Source organism: Fringilla coelebs (genome assembly GCF_963513975.1).
Source record: "Fringilla coelebs genome assembly, chromosome: 1".
Classification (NCBI taxonomy): domain Eukaryota; kingdom Metazoa; phylum Chordata; class Aves; order Passeriformes; family Fringillidae; genus Fringilla; species Fringilla coelebs.
In genome coordinates, this window is record NC_140028.1 from 39,712,546 (window position 1) to 39,735,608 (window position 23,063).

General features: G+C 40.5%; 2 protein-coding genes across 4 annotated transcripts in view; one reads left to right on the plus strand and one right to left on the minus strand.

Moving 5' to 3' along the window:
* Positions 1 to 5,398: 5,398 nt before the first annotated feature.
* On the minus strand, positions 5,399 to 12,653 carry CHCHD7 (coiled-coil-helix-coiled-coil-helix domain containing 7). The gene is made up of 5 exons (XM_084204916.1): positions 12,528 to 12,653; positions 11,365 to 11,482; positions 9,728 to 9,805; positions 9,062 to 9,160; positions 5,399 to 8,317 (listed from the first exon to the last, which is right to left on the minus strand). Exons 3-5 carry the CDS (start codon positions 9,779 to 9,781, stop codon positions 8,216 to 8,218), a joined length of 255 nt encoding a protein of 84 aa, XP_084061042.1. The 5' UTR covers positions 9,782 to 9,805; positions 11,365 to 11,482; positions 12,528 to 12,653; the 3' UTR covers positions 5,399 to 8,215.
* Positions 12,654 to 12,951: 298 nt separating this feature from the next.
* Positions 12,952 to 23,063, plus strand: part of PLAG1 (PLAG1 zinc finger) — a 48,205-nt gene continuing 38,093 nt past the window's right edge. For all 3 annotated transcript variants that reach the window (XM_084204314.1, XM_084204316.1, XM_084204317.1), the window contains exon 1: positions 12,952 to 13,077. The gene's annotated coding sequence lies outside the window, so the exon portion shown is untranslated. The remainder of the gene's footprint in view (positions 13,078 to 23,063) is intronic.

Here is a 23,063-nt window from a genome sequence, read left to right on the forward strand (position 1 = left end):
GCTCAGCTTCCTTTGGTTTTCATGTCAAGTGATTTTTTTTGGGATGGGTTGTATAGCAATGTGTTTTGTCCCTTCCTTAAGGATCCAGAGGAGGAGCATCTCTGCGGCAAGCGCCACTGTGCTCCCAGCAGGGCTGCCCTCTTCCAGCAGGAAACCTCCCAACACCACCGTGCCTTCCCCTCAAAAACACTGCCTGAACCAGAGAGCTTGGTAAGCAGCAAATTATACTGCACTAATAAACATAAATTTCTCAGCAAAGTACCTGATTTGGTTCCATCTAGTTTGATGAAAAGAGGTTTATTAAGTCAATTTTCTTACCTAGCGATTTGCTGAGTATGTTCCTGCAATGCCACATGTTGAATATCCTTCTAAAGGCCTGTGCAAGAACATGTGTGAACCTCCTGTGTCAGGCACATCTCATCAATGGTGTTAATCCCTTACTGAACAGCAAATGTGTTTTCTCTTGGGTTGGTGCAGAGTCTAGCAATGTGAAAGCTGAACTGGAAATAAATCACAAGGAAGAGCTTGCCCAAAGAATCATTTTCTACTAGTAAACAGCAATTCTAGACCCAAGAAAGGATATGAACAAAACCAAATTAATAAAATTAATCAATATTTTAAGTTAGCAAATTGCTCTGATTTTAGAAACAGTGTCAGCTTGGAGCTTTACAAAGGCTAATTGGTAGCAATAATCAGCAACAAATGACCTCACCGGCACAATCAAAAATGACCAGCCTGGATTTCCAGACCTGTACAAACCTGGACTGATCTGTACCCATTTGGGTCAGAGAAAGAGATTTCCCTGACTCAAGGAGCAGCTGCCTGTTTGCTAACATCCAGCTTTATAGCAGCTTTCCTGGCAGGCTGATTTCCTGCAGCTGCCAAACTGGAGGAGAAAGAGATACTGATGCTTTCTACCAACTCCTGGCTGGAAATTTTCCTACACCACAGAAAACCAAAGCATTTAGTGAACTCTTCTTGTCTCACAGTGATACTAAAAGAATTGAAGTGTTATTTATTATTGTAATTGATTCACGGGGTTTTGAACATTAGAATTTAAAGGACAGAAACCTGAAAGCTGCTTTTGATGCAGATGTAAGTAAAGACCTACCAGTGAGCCTTTTCAGTGGTTTTCTGCTCCTCATACACATATGCTTGCAGCACTCAGTTGCAGTGTGAGCACATCCACGACAAAATAGATGAGCACACTGTAAAGACTATTTAGACCGCAGGCTGAAGGTGCTAGGAGACCATGGCTCCTCCTAGGTTCTATCTTCTAGGTGCTTTCCACCTCATAAAGCACAGCAGAGAAAAAACAGTCCAGGACATTCCTGGAGTGTAGAAGAAAACTTCCCAACACAGGTGATGAAGGAGCCAACTAGGGAAGACACCCTAGTTGTTTGTAAACAGAAAAGAACTGTTGAAAACCATCTGGAGCACGCACTCATGAAATGAGTTTTTGATTCTCAAAGAAGGGAGCAGGTGGAGGGGTAGGAGGGAGATGGGTCCAGCAGAACTGCTACACTGGACACCCACTGGACAGATTTGGGCTGTTTAGGAGCCTGGTTGATACCTCTGCTTTGGAAGCAGTGCTGAAGGGCAAACAAGTCCAGGAAGGCTAGGCATTCTTCAAGAAGGACCTAGAGCACAAGTTTTATGAGAAGCAGCTAATGGAACTGGGGTTGTTTAGCCAGCAGAAAAGGAGGCTCAGTGGGGGACTTCATTGCTCTCTGCAACAACCTGAAAGCAGCTTGTGATGAGGTGAAAGTCAGTCTCTTCTCCCAAGTAACAAACAAGAGGAAAAGGCCTCATGTTTTGCCAGGGGAGCTTTAGACTGGAGACTTGGAAAATTTTCTTCACCTAAAGGGTTGTGAACCATTGGAAGAGGCTGCCCAGGGGAGTGGTGGAGTCACCATTCCTGGAGCTATTGGAAGGATGTGTAGATGTGGTGCTCAGGGACAGGGTTTCATGGTTGACTGGGTAATGCCAGGGTACAGTTGGACCCAATCTTACAGCTCTGAGTTTAAGAATCACAGCCCCTGAGTGCTCACACCTTTGAATAGCTAAGCCTTTTCTCAAGCACAGAAAGCCTCTTCTGACTTGTGAGAGCAGCTGTGACTTCAGCATTTGCTTCCTGTATTTTGCTGCTTACTCAGACACCCTACATTGTCCCTTCCAGCCCAGAGATACAGGAGAGGTGCTCAGAGGTCCAGCTTGGCTGAAGAACAATGCTTAGCCCCTTTGCCCTCTGCTATTGGGCAGCTGGATACATGGCCCAGGGTAGAGGTCTGTGATAGCGCTGATGCTGGAATCAAACAGAGGCACCTGCTGCAGGGAGGAAGAAAGGACATGGAACAGCAGTTGCTGAAGGGAATGACTGTAAAGATGGCCATTCAAACAATATCTTGCAAAAGTAAATTTCCTTCTGTTCACCGACACCCTAGCAGACTTCACAGTCAATCCTCAAGGCTGATGAAATATTTTTTCCATAAATCCCAGCAGTGTAGGTAGGAACAAGCAGTCCATCAGCACTGTCAGCACCAAAGTGCAAGAGAGAACACAAAGCACCAGAGACCTATGGTATCAAAGTTGCTGTCATCCATAGGCTTTTGATGTCTAAACACAACAGCCAACAGGTATAGAACCCTCAAGACCTGTTCATTTTCAATCTGAAAGTCAAAGGGGTTTTTCCAACATCTTGAGCTGTAACCTTATACTCAAGAACCACTTTAGTTTACCGTCACATAGATAAATACCAAAACACAGCATTTCTTGGATTATCAGTAACATCCATTCAAATCCATTCAGCATTAGGAAAAAATACAGCCAGAAAGTACTCAAAACTGATATTGCAGGATGTGGTAAATTCACAGTGTACCCTCTACCTAAGGATTTATCTTGTTAGCTTCATTCCATCCTTTGGTAACTTATAGATTGAAGCAAGCACTGCATGACTGACATATTCCAATGCAGCAACTTCATTCAATTCCACTATTTAATAAAAATAGGAGAAAATGCCACCCTACTTGTAATATGCAACCACATTTGCTGACAACTTCAGCAGCTCCCAGAGAACTGCAGACAAGGAGTGCTCAGGGAACCATATTTCAGGGAAACAAAAATTTGAGATCCACATGTGACACAGTAACAAATTAGTGATAGCAGGCTATTTCCACAAAAACACTGCAAAATATTTTTTTGCCAAAACAATTGCAATCTTTTATCATCAATTAAAAATTTTTAGATTCTTCAAAGTCAGGCATGAGCTGACAGCCCCTATTGTCCCTACACTATTTCTATTAGTAAATTTGTCTTAAGAGCTGTGAATTGCTTTTAGAAATGAGGTATTGGCTGAATATACTTTCTTGAGCATAAACTTTTTTGTCATCACACATCACCTTGTTACAATTGTTTTCCATTTTGTTCTATGCAGAATTCTGTTCTGTTCTGCCAGTGACTTGATATCAGGAAGTGTTTGCAGTGCATAGCACTTTATTGAAGTAAAATAAAGACGTAGCTCAAGGGTAGTGGGACTTCTAAGAGCAAGTAATGATTGAGGATCTTCAGAACCATTCTTCCAAAAAAGGATTTTGAGATAGGAGTCATCAAGATAGAAACTTAAAGGGTAGAGAAGAATTACTCATTCACAATCTGATGGTTTGAGTTACGACATATGGTATCATATATGTCAGAAAGTGATCCACTGCATTTAGTTAATATAAATGCAGTACTTCCATTTTCTCCTTCCTATCAAGCAGGTTGCAATAAAAGTTAAAATATTCTGAAATAGCCAGCTTGTTTTACTTTTTACTACTCTAATACTTACAGAACTATTTCTTCCAGTTGCCTGAGATTCTTCCAAGAAAACAAAAGCCTGTGGTGTTTTTCCACACAATAATTACTTCTTTCATGGCTATTTGGGAAGACTGACTTTAAAGATGTAGATAATTTTAACATGATTTAAGGGCTGTCTCCAAATGCATTAGAGCAGCATAACATTGTGTACTCTAAATTCATCTTATCTGTTCTGCAAAAGTTTTACAAAAGCTCATCTATGCACATGTTCTTCATCACTTGAGTGCAAAAGTTACAAGACCATGAAAGAGACTTGGAGCAGCAGCAGATTCAACTTCCTGCCTTTCAAAAACTTCAGCTAAATCCAAAGAAATTTTCAGGACTCTAGAGCTAGACAACTTGGATTCAATGCTCCTTGTGGGTCCTTTCCAAATCAGCATACCCTGCAATTCTGTGAACTTTGAGTATCTTCAAGAGCACAGACTCATCCCAATTGTGGTAGCAGAAAACTCTGAGCCAGACAAGGCCTTCGAGCACTGTAGGGTAACAAAAAAATGAGAAGATAAAAATGTACAGATGGAAATCAGGATATTAACCTAGACCTGGGAGAAAGCCCACAGCTGCTGTTCAGTGCCTAGTTGTGATCAAATAACCACATTGAAAAAAAAAATTATCAATGACCATATTCCGAGGCTTCTCAGGCTGCACAGAAATCTCCTATTTCCCAGCAATGATTTAGACTCCTGTCCTCCTTTTCTGGACCAATCATTCCTTTCTATTGGGTGAGTTCTGCTACCTCTGTGGGAAGAGACCAAAAAGCTTGAAAGAGCTAGTAGTGGGTGGAGTGCTTCTGTTTTCAGTCTGTTGTACAACAGCACCATCCAGCTGTCAAACAAAAAAATTATCAAACATTAATGCCACTATCCAGATTTGGTCCTTGTATCACGAGGAAAATGAAGAATTACACGTATTTAAAATAAAACAACAAAACACCAAAACCCAACCCACAAGTCCCTTCCCTGTTTCTTAATTATATTGATCCACTCTGTTACATTTTCTGGGTTAACATACAAGAGTGTGCTTTAGGGAAATAGGGAAATTAATAATGCAGCCCAGGTTTTGGATTTTTTTTTTTGTCCAGTGAGAGTGGTAGGCTGCAGCTTACCTCTGTTTCATGAAGTGTGGAATGTAAGCTCTCAGGTATGAGGAAAAGACCATTATCTTTGGCTTACAACCAAAGGTAGTTAATCACACTACAAAAATTAATGGAAAAATCTCAACTCGAAAGAGCCTATATTTAAGCTATCACACTTTACCACTTGAGCCTCACTAGTGAAAGCAAGAACAGCAACCTCAAGTGAGGGATAAAAATAATAAAAACTCATACTCAAGTAACAGATCACTCCTGAGAGACATCATGACAAGAGGAAGAAAACTCATTGCTCCCCCCAGATTTTTCATAAACTCATGTTATTTAACAGTAAGGAATATGCAATGGGAATAAATGACATTCCTTACAACAGATGACTGATTACCTGAATTAAATCAACAAGATCACTGCTTAAATTGCCCTCAGTTCTACACTAAACTCAGTTTTGTTGTAACATCCACAGGGAGCTTACCATGTACATCCACTATTGATGAGAAGTCTAATGTTAGACTACTATTTGTGCATTACATGTGCCTTAGCCCATCCTGTGATCCCACATTCTGGCACTGACACCTGAGAGCAGTAACGCATCTCCTTCTCTGATTTTTTGAAGGCCAGTACTAGTTCTTTACAAACACTTTACAAAGCAGCCCAGGATGCCTATCAATGCCAAAAGACAGGCCAGTCATCCTTTAAAAGAAAATAACATTAGTGGAAGCTTCCTGAGCAAATATTGTCAGAAAAAAAAAAAAAAAAAAAAAAAACCAAACAAAAAAACATCTTAAAAGTGCAACAGTTAACCTAAGAGAAAGAGCATTTTTACATGCAAAGAAAACCTGAAAGGAAACCCTAGGATAAGTGAGATAACATTAAGGAACTTGAGTTACACAAAGAAGAATGGGCATACCCACCTCAAGGACAATATGATGTTTTTCTTGCACATTAAATATACTGTAGATTTAACATAAGCCCAGAATTGAAGAGCACAGCAACAGAAAAACAGCAACCACTAGAATAGTAGTTAAAGCCATGGGAGCAAAGAACATGTCCAAAGATACAGCAAAGGTGGCAAATGACAAAACTGTGCCAAGTAGGAGAGAAGGTGCCCTTAGACACACCAAGGGAGGCAAAAAGCCAGAAAGGCAGCAAACGCAGAAGAGTCTGAAGAGACACAGCCCTAAGGAAGAAAACAACAGCTCCCCAAAATCTGCAGATGAATGAGAAGATCAAAGAGAGGCATGGTTAATGAGGAAGTATTATGGCTAAGTTTAATGAAAGCAAGAAGTTCTCTCACTATTAAAGAGAACAGAGAACATATGACCTTCAAAAGGAGCTGTATTAGAAAGTCACTGCAAGACTAAGCCATTAGATCAGAGATGAAACAAAGGTACTAGAAAAAAACTGCAATGAGAAGAGACCTAAATGTTAAAATCAGTCAAAAAAGAACTGGTGTCAAATGGGCAAAAAAATGAGGAAAGATTGGTATGTAGGAGGGTATTAAAAGATAGCAATGATGTGGCAGAAAAGAGCAAGCCCTTGAATCTAGAATGAAAGTACAGTCAGCTCCACACACAGGGGAACAAAAACAAGCAAAAATAAAAACCCTCAAATAAACAAACAAGAAATCCCCCAAAAAATTCCTACCAAAAAAGCAACCAACCAAAGACAACAACAAAAAAAAACAAAAACAAAAAACCAAAAAAAACCCCAAAAACCCAACTACAAAAAGAGGAAAATGTCAAAGTTTGCACTTTAGGTGAAGAGAAAGTAATCTGAAATAAAGAATCTTATAGTCCTGATGGAAGAAAGTACATTTTCCTTGCCAGGAACTGACAAGAGAACTTGTGACAGGTTTGAAGGCTGTACAGCTTTGCTTGGAGAACTGCATACTCAAAAGGCATAGAGTTACACACTCATTCCAACAGAGAGGGTAGGATCAATCAATTTCAAAACTCAGATGTAAACAGAGAGCAGAAAGGAAGAGCAAAAGCAGATTTTGTGGAGTTACTAGTCAGATCAAACAACAAGGAAACAGTCTAAAATCACAGCAGGCAAAGAAATAGGCCTAGAGTGGAAAGAAACAAGACAAGCCAGACAGGAGAAACAGAAAGCCATGAAGTCTTTCCAAAACAGTCTAAATAGAGAGACAACACTTTTACACCATCCTTCATGAGGTCAGCCAGAGTTCTGCCAAGCTGATCCCAGTAAGAACTAAAGGATTTCACATGGAACCTGAGCTCATGACAGTAGTTTTTCTGTTTTATCACAGCATACGAGCTTTTAAGCCAGGACACCAGAAGATAAAAGGTAAAAAACACTGTTTCCACTAGACAGCAACATGTTTACATTTATTAGTTCTTCAATTTAGCTAAAGAACCAACCTTATTTAAGATTAGAGTACCTGTTTAAACTGAGCTTTGTAATCTCGTATGAGTAAGCATTTCCAAACCCCAGGTTTCAGCTGTCCAGAGTCTTAGATAGATGTACTATAGTTAAACCTGCCGTGTCACTCAGAGGATCTGTTTACATGTCTGCAAGTCCCCCCCTGCCTGCCCGCCGCCAAAGTATCTATTTACTATCCACAGAAATTACTATGCAGCTCAGACCTGAGGAGTTCAGTTTTATCTTCACCCGTCTCTCTAACCTTCTAACTAGCAGAGCTTGCAGATCTGGCTTACTACAAGCTTCAGCTGTCACTGACAAACGCAGTGGCAGACCCAATGACAAGCTTGTTGGATTTAGCATTTCAGTTCATGAAACTGAATTCAGTTATTTAAACTGGGGACACAGAATTCAACATGTGAAAATAGTGATAAAATCACACATGGTAAATCCATACTATTGAACAGAACAGCTGAGTGCAAGAAACATGTTGCATGTACCAGCTTCTCAACCTGCTCCAGTCTTAGAACTTAGAACCACACTGCAATGTTCACCAACCCATCTTTTCAAACAGGCTTTCTTCAAGTCCCATTGATTTTATATTTAGCATTTCAGCAAGGTACAGCAAGGTGGTTTCTACTTCCAAAAGTTTCCACACAAGTTGCATTGAGACCCAGATCTTCCAATAAAAAGAGTCCAAGTTCCTACAACAGGAAGTAGGAACAAACCCAGGAAGTTCTATCCTAGAAAGCTCACACATTTCAAAATTTAAGATCTTATTTTAATCCAACATATGGCAACTGTAAAATCCAGTTCATAAAATGGTAACATGCTGCTGCTATGTCTTCATATGTGCAGTGACAACAGTCAATCAATTCAGGTTTCTAGTCAGTAGGGTTTCCCCATTGATTCCAAGATTTTCTTTCTTTCTTCTGCTGAGGGCATCTCTGGTTTCACACCATTTCTCTTCCTTTGCATCATAATGCCATGCTGAAAATAGAACAAAGTGACCATGAGAACAGATTTCCCTGAGCTCTGAACGAACAAGATTTTTTAATTAAAAATTGCTTTACATATCAAGACCCAGGTACTCTAAAAGTCTGATTAGCTGATAACTAAATGTACTAGTAGTTAGGTCAAGACACCTGATAGTTTACCTTGCTGCTTCAGAATACAGTGCAATCAGTATTCCCATTACTCTATGCCAAACCAATGCACAAGTGTCTGTAAATAGGTTTTTCTCTAATTTGCACAAGTATTTAAAGGCTAAGCTCTTTACTTCAGTGCTATAAGGAAACAGCAGAAAACAGTTTAACTGCACATAGATCCTCATGGTATTTCTCCACCACCAAATAAGCTTTATATCAGGTTAAAGTAAACATGATCCAAGCCAGTGGGAAACCAGATAACCGTACTTTGTCTCAGAATTTTTTCACTGCATCGGTTTAAGAGAGAACTTATTACTAGAAATAGGTGACTCAAGTTCAGAGGAAAACATCAGGTACTGCAAGAACACTGACTCACAATCTAAGAGTAAACCTAGAACAATCAAGTGAAGTACTTTGATGTGCATGTGCTTAAGTCTTACAGCAACGCATACTGGTACTACCTGGGCTGGTAAGTTACCATAAAAACATCATTATCCGAGTCTGAAGGGTTCAGAAAGCAGCATGTCAGAAGTAAGGCACATAAAGCAAAGCAGGGAGTAAAATTTAGAAAGTTTACTGTGCTTACCCAGAATTTTCTGCAGTTTTTGTACTTCAAAAAATAATCAGTACACATATCCTTGTTATAGTTGTTGTCATTCATACATTTTGTAGTGGCATCTGTTTCCTTTAATAGGGGAAAATATATTTCAGAGCTGGGGGAAGTTACTGTACTCAGTGTTTAAATATTTTAACAAGTCCAGAATATCTATGAAGATAGGAGTGAGCTCTTCAGATGAAAGAACACTATCAAAGAGAGCAAAGTAACACCTATTACAAAGGATCATCAGTACTTCCAAGCAGTGATTTAATTTGGAGATGACAGAGAATAGTACTCTTCAGACAGTAAGTGCAGAGTGCACAGAATATTTGTTTACAATGATGCTTGGTATAACTCACAAAAGACTTTTAAAAAATAACCAAGCTTGTCTAACCAGGATTTCAGGCTCTGGTTTTAGGGACAGAAAATTTAAGAGATTGCCAGCAGTTGTATTATTCCTATTTATAGGAAATGAACTTGTTATTTCATGCTTATTATAATGGAAAATTTTCAGCCCTTCCCATTTCAGACTCCTAAGAAACTTTTAATGCAAAGTGCTATAATGCCAGGGTTCTATCCAAAAAACAGCCCTCTGGAAAGTGCATTATTTAACATTGAAATGTACAGACAGAAATCTCAATTTTATCATCTTACCGCTAGACATGGATTTATATCGTGATCTCTAAGCTTTTTTGCATGCCTGGACATTCTAGACAGACACCCGTACCTTGGCTAGAAAGGGAAAATAAACAGGTTAAGTATCTACTTTTAACAGTAACTCAGGATTAAGTCTGAATTTCAGGATGTAATAAAGGCCTTCTAGCAACACACAGTTTTGTTATCTTTAAAAAAAAACCTAAACAAAACCCAACCTTCTTTTGTAAAGTGTTATTTCAAAAGCAATAACAACAAGACAACCCTGGCAAGTTTAAGCCATCACCAAGACTGCTCTCTCCCTGATAAATTCCTGCAGAGAAAGGAGCCACTGCAGCAGCTCTCACACCAGCCTGTGTATCATGGAGGAAGTGACCACGTGTAGGAGAAACTGCTCCATAGAAGCTGTTCACAGCCAACACACTGTAGACACTTCAATTAATAGTGTGTGGGAGGAATGTACAAGTAAGCTTTTCCAGATTTGTTCCTACTCCTTAGCTGGATCACATCTGCATCGTCATTGAGCTTCCCCAGGTACAAAAAGTGCCCAACTATCTCCTGTGTTGCTATAGCAAGTATTTAATAGAAACAGAACCGGTTTCACCGCAAGGTGGGACCAGACCCACTTACACGGTGTATGACAGCTTGAATCACATTTTTTACCATTTAGTAGTTTGACACGGACTCTGTAAGCTTGAGAGACACAGAGCTCAGTGCCAAGATTCTACACTGATCCAAGATGATGACATCAAGATGAACAGCAGACCCTCTTTGCCTTTACAGCTTCCTATACATTGCCTCCGGCAGACATAAGGCAATACAGGTATGTGTTCCAAACAAATACTAAATCTAACAAAAAATAAATTAATGTTGACCACATGAATCAATGCAATCAGAAACACAGGACAGAGGGAGTAAATTAAAGTACTGCTAATGAAGGACACAACTTAATCTTGTTGTTTTTTACTTTCTTGAAAAAAATCGGTGCTAATTCTTAACTTAGACCTGTTTCTGTGCACATTAGGGAATAAGTGCTAGTCTGCAGTAAAAAGCCTGTTTTGCTTGATACCAGATTAAAAAAAAAATCAAATACTGCTCCTTGTAGTTCATAGAAAACCATGTTTTAGATGGGGTTTCTTCTTTGGGTAAGAGTAAACTAGTCCCAGTAAACAACTGTGCCTTAGGTTTTACAAGCTGTGCATGCATACTTTCCTGCAGTACTCTTTGCTTTCCACATGATCATCTTCTGCAAATGGGCCTTTTAATTAACAGCATGGGGTGGGGGGAAATGCTTTCACTTTCCTTTGAGAACTATCCAGTGCTTAAGTTAATTCCACAAGCCAGGCAAATGTTCTCCTTTTTGATGGGTGGAAGTGCATTTTTGATCAGGCACTTCCAACTCAAATGGCAACACAAGTATGTATATTAGCATCATCACAGACTTCAAGAAAGGAGGAGAAAAGGGAGAAGTAGGAAGCAAAAGCAGCATACCACAATGCCTCACCTAACTCACCACAACAGATACAAGACTTTTAGCTGTTTGCATGTGTCTGTTTTATAACTCTGCATTTCATTGCTACTGCCACCTAAGCAGACATGCCTCAAGGTGTACATTGTCACTCTGACTTCAGACTTACTCTCCGAAAGAATACTTGGGAGTCATAGGACGGGCCGTCATAATCAGCGTTCCTTACACAAACTGCACTTGACACTTTCAGTTTGATTACACTACCAGAGTCTGCAACCGTGCCCGATCTAAGGAACAATGCACACAATCCATTAAACACTCATTTAACGAATAAGCAGTTCAGGTTCTAATGAAGATTCACAGCTCAGAGCAGGCAAATGCTTAAACATTCTTAGTCCTACCCAAAAGGTCTGATAGCTCCTGCACGTGTTGCTCTCTCCCCCTCTCCGAAGTACTTCAGACTTGAAACATTATCAGCTGGAAGGGCAGGCGGGTCACGCCGAACCGCTGCTGTGTGACTGAATGAGCAGTTGGGCAGGAAGCGAGCTTTCCCCCTCCTCCCAGGTTTTGCACATGTACGGGCTTCCCTTCCTGCTTTCAGATTACAGGTCAGAGCCCAACCACAACCGAAGGCTTGTCTATGCCACAGTTCTTAATTATGCTTTAACACATTAACAGTTGTAAACTGTACCACAGAGAACCAGGGCTGTTGCTGGCACTCTTTAAGCCTAGGGCTTTTTCAGTTCATAAACCATCAGGGCACTTCGCTACAGGCTCCCGCCCATTGAAAAGCGTTTGGTCTGCTTTAAATGCACGCAAATAGATACAAATTCGCTAATTATGCTGCAATGTAGACCAGCTCATTAAAACTTTGAGCCTTGGAGCCAAGGCCGCACTGAAACTCCTACGGCATTTTGGGCTGTTACGGCGTCGGAGGCAGGAGGAGGCAGCCGGCGGTGCCTGACGCTCAGCACCGCGGAGCTGCCGCCCTGCCCAGCTCAGCCCAGCTTCCCGGGGAAGGCCGGGGGCCGTCCAGGTGCGGAGGCGAGGCCGGCGCCCCCCGCCCAGTCCCTGCCTTCCGCCGGCGGCGGAGCGGCCGGAGGCGCCCGGCGACCCCTTCCCCCGCCCCGGGTCGTTCCCCGCGGCCGCTCCCGCCGCCTCCCCTCGGCACCACCTGCCGCCAGGGAGCGGTGCCCGGGCCGCGCCGCCGCCGGGCCCGAGCGGGGCTGCCCCGGCCCGCGGGCGGCGAAGGTCGAGCGAGACTTTTCTGCGCCGGCCGGGAAAGAGAAGCGGCGGGCGGGCACAGCGCGGGTCGCCGCCGGCGGCACTCACCTCCGTCCCCGGCCGTGTCCGCTGGAGCCCGGGGCGGGAGCGGGGCAGCCCGTCTCCAATTCGAAAGACGTCAGCGGCTCGGGCAGCGCGCTTAAGTACGGGCGCAGCCTACCCCGCTCCCGGCCCCGCGGCTCCCCCCGGCCCCGCGCCGCCGCCGCCCACGCCCCGGCGGCTCTGAGTGGCACGGCCGGGCCGCCAATGGCGGCGGCGCCGCGCCCGCCCCGGCCGTGAGCGGCGCCTCCTTCCACCAACGGGGCGGGCGGCGCGGGCCGCAGGCGCCGGCGGCGGGGCGCGGCCGCGGCCCTGACTGACTGGGGGAGGCGTCCAACCCGCGGTGCGTGTGGGCGGCGGGCGGTGTGGGCGCGGCGTGTGCGGCAGGCTGGGCTGCACCGCAGCGCATACACTACAATGGCTGCTGGAAAGACGGGAAAGCAAACAATTTCCAGGCCCGCCGCGTCCAGCCCGAAATATGGGGAAAAAATTACAGAAAAATCGGAGAACACTGTAAAGGGTGGAAACGGGGCGCAGAGGGGATGCTGAGGCTCCCGCGGTGAGTCTGCTGCGGGTTTGGGGGGCAAGCGCCGGGGTTTAGCAGGGAAATATCAGGGTTATTTAAATTATGAAGGGGGAGGAGGAGAAGGAGGGGGGAGAGGAGAGAGGAGCAGCGAGCAGTGAGGAAAAGTTTGTGTTAACCATCCCTCCCTTCCATCCCTCTCCCCCCATCTCCCGCAGCCCCCCGCCGCCCCGCGTCGGACCCCCCCGGGGGGAAAAGCAGGGGAGGGGAGCCGAGGCGAGCGGTGCTCCCCCCCCACCCCCCTTCCCCTCCCTCGGAGGGAGAAAGAGATGATTTTCAGAAAAACCTCTCTCAGGAGTTTCCTCCACTCCTCCCCTCCCTCCCCGCGGCGCTCTGCTGGTTCGCGAGGAGCGGGCGAGGCGGCGGGGCTGCCCGGGGGACGGCAGGAGGGCGCGGGGTGCCCGCCGCCGACCCCCGCGGCGGCCCGGGCCCGGGGCCGCGGGGCAGGGGCAGGGGCAGGAGCGGCGCGGCCGCCCCCTCCCCTCCTCGCCTCTCCGGAGCCTGTGCTGTGAATGCAGTGACAGCGGCGAGAGCGGCGAGAGAGGGAGCGGAAGACATTAGAGACCGCGGTGCCGAAAAATGAGGGAAAAAATTAATATAAATTCGCCCACCGCCTCAAACCGGACAAATTTAGCACAGAAATTTCCCCCGTGGACCCGGCTACCCGTGGGGTGTCCCCCGGACCTGGCGGCTGCGTCTTTGGGGGGATCCGGAGTGACTTTGGGGCACTCGACCCCCCTTTCCCGTCGTTTTTTGGACAAAAGTTTTTTTTTTCGTAATAAAGAAACGAATTTGCCTGCTCTCCCCCTCCGAGTAGCCCAGGAGCTTTTCCCTTCCCCATCGGTGTGTGTTTAGAGAAAAGTGTGAACCCAAGTAAGTGCTGAGTCGTGTTGCATTGGGGAGGGGGGTTTGCTAACTGAAAGCAGGAGAGATCCGGAGAGAGAGAGAGAGAGAGCAGGGACAGCTTGTTGTCAGTATCATAAACAACCAAAATGGAGGGAGAACTGAGGCATATAACAAAATAAAAATCAGAAAAAAATGCCAAAAAATACCTAAAAATCGGGGCTGCTCCCCCTTTTCTTCCTCAAGGTAACAGTATAAAACTCGTGTCTTCCCGAGACCGTTTTAAGGTTTCAGGGAGCAAGGAGTTAATATTTATTATTTTTTTTGTTGATGAATTCTTTGGAAAGGCAAAAGCCTCTTATAACTCGCCACCGACAATGAGAAAACGTGAAAATCCCTTTCAGGACAGAGAGGTAGGGGGAGATGATGATGCAGAAAGTGTTTAACTTGGGGGTAATGTGGAGTGATCCTAGATAAGATAAATGCTGGATGTGGTGCTTTATAACTTCCTTTTTTAATGCTTTTTGTGTGTGTGTGTTTTTGGGGTATTTGGGGAGATGGGGGCTCTTTTCTTTTCTTCTGTCTTTTTCTTTCTTTTTTTTTTTTTTTTTTTTTTTTTTTCGGACCGGAATGTAATGCTTTTGTAGTGTCACTTTCCTGATCTAATTAGGATGTGTGAGGCAAAGAGTAAACCTTTCCGGTTTATAAAGTGCATTTTCGTTGCCTTTGAATTTCAAGTTTTCTTGGTGGCTCACTCCTCTATTTGAACTGGATTCTTGAGAGTGGTGTGGGGTTGAGCTAATGCTCCGTAGGGAGAGCAGAGAGGGCTCAGGGGCAGGGCACCTCTTCTGCGGGTGGCTGCTGATTTCCCTGGCACGTTCAGTTCACCTGTTTGTCTCCTACAAAGAATGCATTCTGCAGTCTCCTCGTTTTATTTATATGAAATAATGATGCCTCATCTCGCCTCACATTGAAGTTAATGCGAAAGTGCTGCTGATGTTGGTTCCACGTGGGATCAGGGACATAGCAGGGCATTTTAAAGAGACAGCTTCTCTTTTCCTAGGGTTATCATCACCTCTGCAGCACCTCTGCCTCTAGCAGAGGGGTGGTTCGTTGTTTTTTTTTTTAATGGAAAGGTATCAAATCGGCCCTAGTCTGATAAATTAGGGAAGGATAGCAGGGGGAAACGTGCAGAATCGTTGGGATCAAAGCAATTCTTTTGTGTCTAGCAGGTCTTCAGGGGAGTTTTCTTGGCGTGTTAATTAAAATGCTGTGTTTTGGAGAGTGTTTTTTGGATTAAATGTTGCAGAAATTAAATAGTCTGAGGTTGTTTAATATTAAGATCTAGTGCTGTTTTGGTAGCTGTGAATTCTGTGGGAGGAGATGAATTCCCTGTGTGTAGGGCAGTTTCACAGACATTTTGTGAAAGTTGTGAAGTGCGTTATTTTTACTTTGAATACATTCAGTTTTGTTGGGAACACGTGAGTTTGTTCAAAAGTTTATTCTATGCTTAAATCTCCTAAACCATCCCCAAAGGTTTTGAAAATACTGGAAAATAACTGTAGGCTTTAATTGGCCAGAGTAGGGGCTCTTTACAAGTACACCTTAGGTGTGTAGTTAAAACATCACTTGGAAGAATTGCCTCTGGCTTCATTTAAAGAAAGAAAAGTCATCCTGACTGTGGTCTGGTGTCATGTATATGTGTGCATGTGTGTATGCATGCATGCTTTTAGCATGGGTTCTGGCTGATACTGGTTTTTTTCTTATTTTTTAACTTGTAAATGTTTAAATGTGACGATGTGAAATGCTCTGCTTGTCCCTATTATTTCCTATGTATTTTAATTTTATTTTTGAATGTCCTATTTTAAAAAATCAGCATCGCCTCTTAACATGGCAATTTGATACCTTTCTGAGGAGTTGCAATGTTGCCTTTACACTTGCTTTGTTTTTGGAGTCTTTGTACTTAGTTCTAGATTGAAAACTGAGTACAGGTATGCGGTTCTTGAGAGAGGAGATGGGGTACTGAGCTTGGATGGAGACTATTGCAGCACATGTTTTCTGTGAATTTGTGGAAGTTCAGAGGGAGTTGTGATAGCCCTCTGTGTTGAATAGCATGTGCTAGCAAATGATCTGTACCCTTACTGCAAGTGTGACCAAAGAAACTTGTTGCCTAGGATAGCCTTGTGGTTAAAGATTTGGGCAGAAATCTCAGAGTTTTCCAGTGACTCACAGTTGTGAAAATTAAATCACATTAACTACTCTTAGGTTAGAAAAAAGGGTCATTAAGGAAGAAAGATTAATAATTTTGTATAAAGGAATGATATTGAATGTTTTTCCAAAACTGCCTTTTATGGTTTGGAGATCTTTTATAGTTAGTAAGAATTCAGACTTAAAAGTTCCTTTCTGATTATTTCTTAAACTGATCTATTATTTTTATTGACTGAAGTAACATTATCCTGGAATGCATAGAAATTTGATAAATTAATAGCAGTTCACCATATGTTGGTTGTTTTAATGTACCAGGGTAGATAGACAGATGCTACTAGATGTGCAGAACTAACTTAAATAAACTAGTTAATGGCACTGAGAACTCTTCAAATGCTGTTTCTGTCACTATCAGTATGAAGTGCTTAACATGTCCCTACATTTTTACCTAATTTGGAGCTTTTTAATCATTAATATTTTAATGCTGAAAATAGGTATAGACAGTGGTAATAACAATATGAAAGAAGCAGTGTTGTGGAATATCTTTCTTGACTTACAGCTTTGTATTACAAAGTAAATTTGGTGTATCCAACCATAGTACAAAATTCAGGATTTAGGGTGGAGAAAGAGGAAAGGGTGTTCTCTCAGAATTTGATACCCTTCTAAACTGGATTTAAATTTAAGGTATAATCCAGATGGAGATAATAATAGCAGAAAAAAAATGTTGTGTAGGATTATTTTTTTACAAACTTACTCTTTTGTAGAAAACAGAGTTCTTACAAGTGATGAAGTGTTTTTTTAAAATAAAATTACAAAGTAACTTTCAAAGCTTCCTTGTTCTAAGAGTTAAGATAATCTTCGTTATTATGTATTGGTCTGATTCCATACATGACACAGTTTGATTTTTTCAAGATTTTCTAAAATTAAAACACCTGAGGAAACAAATACTATGGTCTGTTGTTGGTAAAGTTAACCTACTTTTTCTAGGCAAACAGGAGAGGTGTAAATGTATTAAAATCCTTTTTAGAGACTTATCAGTCCTATTCAGTAATGTTTAAAAATTAATAATTACAGTATTCTACAACAGTACAAGCAAATACAAGAATCTAAAGTGACATGCATTCAGCTTTCCTTGAATGCTTAGCTCAAATGTGTCTCTTGGTGTGTATTTTTAATTTAGTAATTATTCTGAAAAATTTGTTTTCAATGTAGGACTTTTGAGATTTAAATTAAGAAACCTTTAAGAAGTTTGTGTAGTTCCAAAAGGCACTGCACACGAAGTGCAGCCACTTCTAATGGTTGTCCATCTCTGCAGCTGGTTAGTCAAAATGGTGCCCTAAAGTCTCCTCCTTTCAGGGTATTGCATATGTTTTAAAATTAATGGGTTAAGGAGGGCACTACTCATGTTCTAAATAAACCACTGTTTGTATGTGTTCAAGATTATTTTGTAAAATAGATGTTTTTACTTCAGAGTCTAAACCATAAGTTTTTTAATTTTCTGTCTATAACGCCTTATGTTGTTTAAACCAGTTTTTGTGAACAAATACTTTTTGGTAGGGTTCTTGAACAAATTTAAATGTTTACCAAGCAGAAATATTCTGGAAATCATGAAATCTGTTCAAGTACTTAGACCATTCTCAAATCAGTATAGACTTAAAAGGAGCCAGCAGTGCCCACCACTGAAGTGATAGAGAACTTGCTTTCAAGGAGTTATTCTCCAAATATCTGCTACTAGTAAGGATTTAGCTTGCAGAGCTTTTGAAAGAAATGTGCAGCATTTACCCACTGAACTGCTAAGCATCTTTAACTGATTACCAAATGTTTAGGTAGCCTTAAAAAACTATTTAAAAATAATTCAAATATTAGAACAAAGTAGCACTTGTATTGATCAAACATAAAATGTTTAAATTTCTGAAGCACTGGAGTGGTTTTTTTTCAGTTATCTGGGCATTTGATAATAGACAATTGTGTGTTTTCCTCTAATCTAAAAAAAACCCACATCTAGAATTGAATTCAATTTATATTGATTTTTAAATTGTGTGATCTTGTAACTTGAATGTAAAACACTGATTAACTCTCAATATAATCACTTACACAGATGCTTTTTTTTTTTTTTAGTTGCCAAGGAATATAGTGAACATTTATCTGAAATTGCATAGATTGCAGTTACTAATGCAGTTTAAATAAACAGTTGTCCACCAAATATCAAATGCAAAAAAACCTAATTGTATGCAAGTTCAGAAAACCTAATACTAAACAGAACAGGTCACCATTACTGCAGATTCAGTTTTATTTTTATTTAGTTTATGTTGTTAAAGTGTTTTCTATCTACATCTGTATCACTGTTCACCTGTTATTGTCTCATCTTAGGACAAGTAGCAGAAATTCATAGAACTAGAGGGAGTTTTTTGACTTTTGAAAAGATACAGCATGCTTTTTAGAGTAGTTGTGTGCTCACAGTTTTAAAGGATGGGGCCTTCTCATAGGATGTATTAAAATTTTTAATATTTACATGGACCCTGCATGTCTAGCAAACGGTTACTGTAGGGTCATGGCATTGAAATTAACCACCATACATGTCAGGGGTTTGAGGTGGCTGTGTAAGTACATACCTGACTGTGAAGAGTGGGAAAGGATATATAGTTGAAGGAGTAAATCAGTTTCTAGTATAGCCTGCTCTGTAGCCTTCTTCTCTCTCCTTCCTGGTTCATTGCCTGTCCAGAGTGTAGAGGTACCTTGTCAAATGCATTAAAATAGATGGCCAGAGTGATGAGCTGTTCTATTCATGACCAAATCTGGCAGTTTCTATAGACTTACAGGAGGGCACAAAGAAAATAAAATGTGGCCCAATGGGTATTTGTTTAGAGGAAAGGAAAGAGAGGGGGAAAAAACCCCACAGGTCTGAACTATTAAAAAACCAAAAAGTGAGATTAAAAAAACGAATGCAGACAAGTTTGGCTATAATGCATACAACAGTTACTCAGAACTCTGAGGTAAAATACCTCAAATCAGATTTGAGAAAGTCAAGTGGGAGTCAGGAAAGTAAAACCTAAGAATTGCCATCAGATGCAATTAAGAAATAACTATGTAAAGAAACTTGGAAAAATGCAAAAAGTATCTGTTACAGTAAACTGAATTGCTATAATCTTCTTTTGCACTTAATGTGCTAAATTCCTCTCTCAAGGAAAATATCCCTAGAAATCAGATTAGAAAGTGTTTAAAGGGAATTATTTGTCAAAGTTGTTTTTTCACTTAAGTTAGGATAACTAATAATAATCTCTTCCATATTGCTGTAATAATACTTTATTTGATACAATTTAGCAATACAGATTGCATGTAGATTTACTTAGGTATTCTGCAGGTAATTTACCAGTAGCCTGACACTGTGTATCTCTAACCCTAAAAGCTTTTCTTTATGGTTGTGAGTCACATCAGATTTGGCAGTCTGCAAGTGTAAAGTATTTCTTAGGAAATAAGATGTAGATTGCTGATTTTGCCTTATGCACATTTACTGTGAATTGCCAGATAACCAAAAAGGAATGAGGCTGTCAGAAAACTTAGCTTCCCTCTTCATGTATTATGTACTTGTTTTTGCTAGTGCATGAGTTTTCTAAAAAACCCTGCAAATATCTGCTTCTGAGTTAATGAGATCTCACTCTACTACGTGTTTGAACAGCAAAAAGACCCTGTGTACGCAAATCAGATTTTACTGTCTCAAGTGCTTGTCACTTGTAATAAAACTGTTTACTGTGTGGTGTATGTATTTATCATGAATGTTACATTTATATGTGGGATAGATACAGACGTGCACACATTTTTAGGAGACATTTAGGGACAGTATCATGTCTTTTGAATCAGTTGTGGTATAGGAATATTTTTTTAGAGATCTTTTTCAAGGAAAGGCAGAATGAGAGATTCTGGCAGCTTGCTATTAAATTTCAATCAAGCCAGTATAGTTAGTAATAAAACATTTACAAGTTTGTAAATGTTAAGTTTCTTCAAACTCCTACTGTCACGTGTAGAATTTTCATTTATACTATTTTGCATTTACTGCAGCTGCCTACATGCAAGGCTTAGAAATACTGCATTTATCACATGCAAGTATAGATAAAATATAAATATATAAAAGTAGAAATTGCCTGCAGCTGTTCTTATGTTTTCATAAGACGATACATTACAAAGGTGTAAATTTATGGTGTTAGCTACCTGCTATCAGTTACTCATGCTCTTCTCCTCACAAGTACTTTAAGAAGAGTATTAAAGTAAAATAAAACAAATATAAAATACTGTCAGAGTTTTGTGTTCTGTTTAAAAGCTAAACACAATATTGTTCAAGCTTATTTTGTTCACTGGAAGTTACTGTGATCAATACTTACATAATTTGTTTCACTTAGGACACTAGGAAATATTGAACCACCTAGCTTAGAGAAGAGCTTAGACATAAATGCCAGTTATTTAAATCTTTAGGCTTTTTTTTCATCTGTGATTTGAAGTTTTCTTTTATTCTTTTGAATACCAGGATTGTGCTCAGACTAAACCACTCCTAATTATGCCCCAGCACAAACATATTGCTTATGGCTATATTTTAATCAGTTTCAGAAAAAGTAATAAAAATATTATTGCATCTGTCAAAGGATGGTGTTGCTACATGCTATTTTAAATGGTGTTTAAGTACAGTTATAAGCATACCAGTACAATGAAATCAGCTCAATTCCTAAACAACAAAGTTACATTATTTTTTACTTAAAAAGTTAACCAAGAATCCTAATATGTTAATTATCCTAATTATTCAGGCTGGTTTTAGTATGTGTTGAAATTGCTTTAAAAAGTATATGTGAAATATTTATATCAAACTTGTTTAATTTCTCATTACTTGTAAAATGTAATGTTTTCCCAGTTATAATTTTAAAGGGTTTTTTGTCTTAGCTGCCTGAGTGTATCCTTTTCTTTTGGATACACTCTTTCCTGAACTCAGCACTTCTTTAACTTGTTTAAAACTCTTTTATTCTCTCAGAATCTATTTGTGTTCCTTTAAGTTTAGCTTTTGATAATTTTTGTGTTACAAAAATTGTGCCAAGGAGTACTGTGAAATTAATTTGAGCTGGTGATGCTACAAATAGAAAAACTGAGTGCAGAGTAATACAGGAAACTTAATCATGATGGTATTTGGGTGATGGGAGTAGTCCTTAACTGGATGAATGAGGAAAAGATGTCAGGTCTTGTCAAATGTGTGCTATCATTGTTTCTCCTAAGAAATACTCAAACTCCTAGTGTCAATTGCTGTAGAAGGCAAACAGAAATCTAGATTATACTTTCAGAAATGTTAAACTGTGAAATAGTTTCTTGGGGAAAAAAAAAAAAAGGTTTTACAGGTCTCCCCTGTATTATTTCACCTTTGAAAACTTAGCCACTTGAGAATATTTGAGAACAAGTAAGTGTAAGTCCATATTGAAAAATACATTTCAGTTTCTAGTACAGTTTTTATCTACGTATCATGTAAAACAAACTTCTTGCTCTTTATTATACTTAAATATTTGTACTGACAGGAAAGTGCATTTAAGCAGCTAACTACAGTTTTTAACTACATTGATTGCTTGTCAGTTTGATTGGAGTAGCAGGATAATTTAGTTTGGGGAGGTTGGATATGTGTTATTATTTTCAGTTTTTCTGTAGTTTGACTAATAAAACGTCTGAGCATAAAAAGAGACTGGATCTTTCTTCAATCCTCAAGTGAGAAGACAGATGTGGTCAAAAAGGTGCTCTGGTGACTTAAATCACTGCCCCTCAGTCTTCTCAAAATACTTAAATCATATGAATTTGTGATATCAGTCACACAGTTGTGTTGCAACCTTGAAACTGATAATATATTCAGTTATCTTGAAATGAACTCCATAATTCTTCATTAGCAGATTAAATTTCCTAAAGGTTTTGTCTGAATAAGAACTTGAGTATTGTGCTGCTTGTTCCATTTTTTCATTAGGAACCAAGCAATTAAAGTCTCTCAACTCTGAGCAAAGCCTCCAAGATTTAATGGATGCTCTAAATGACTGTTTTTGTCATAGCTTTTGGTGTTAAACTCTGGTTGAAGGTCATATAATCACTTCTGCTAAGCATCCAAATTTCATCATAAAGGAGGTAGTTTGGTATTTGAAGGTAGTTTTAGTGTGAAAGTTTTATGTAGGCAGCTTAACAAAAAAAGCTAAAAGGCAGGCAGAAATTAGCTGTCAGGTTGCTAGTGCTTTGTAACTGTCCTGTGAAGTATACTTAAATCCCATTTCTTACTTTGGGATTGTAAGATTCATATTTTGAAGAAGAGCTTAACTTAGAGCAGTTAAGAACAGTTAAGAAGGAGCTTAACTGTTAGTTCTTCCTTCCAAAATATATATAAAATTTGCCACCATTTTGGCTGACAACAGCCTCTGGTGAGGGACTTTTCATAAGGGTGTGTAGTGATAAGACAAGGAGTAAAACTGACAGAAGGTAGGTTTGGATTTGGCATTAGGAAGAAATTCTTTACTGTGAGGGTGGTGAGGCACCAGAGCAGGTTGCCCAGAGAAACTCGGGGTGTCCCATCCCTGGAAGTGTTCCGGGCCAGGTTTGGTGGGGCTTTGAGTAACCTGGTCTAGTGAAAGGTGTCCCTGCCCATGGAACTGGTGGTCTTTAAGGTACCTTCCAACTTAAACCATTTTACAATTCTATAATATATCAAATTTTTTTGTAATTTAGGCCTTAATCTGTGTGTCCTGGACACAGATTATATTGCCTTTGTGAGTTAATTTGTGAATTACCTGTTACTTATCAACTTTATAATTTTGTGATGTGATTTTGTGTTTGGGGGTAGATCTGAGAGAGAATGTAGTCAAAATTACTTCACTCCCTGTGCATGGCAAAGTTCTGACCCCCAGAGTGGGTAT

Excerpts from the sequence above, each read along its gene's own strand:
- CHCHD7 (XM_084204916.1), bottom strand. The coding sequence starts at position 9,781 with ATGTCCAGGCATGCAAAAAAGCTTAGAGATCACGATATAAATCCATGT. Across the intron at positions 9,161-9,727 it reads ATATAAATCCATGTCTAGCG|GAAACAGATGCCACTACAAA; the intron begins GTAAGATGATAA and ends CCCCTATTAAAG. Across the intron at positions 8,318-9,061 it reads AAAACTGCAGAAAATTCTGG|CATGGCATTATGATGCAAAG; the intron begins GTAAGCACAGTA and ends TTCTATTTTCAG.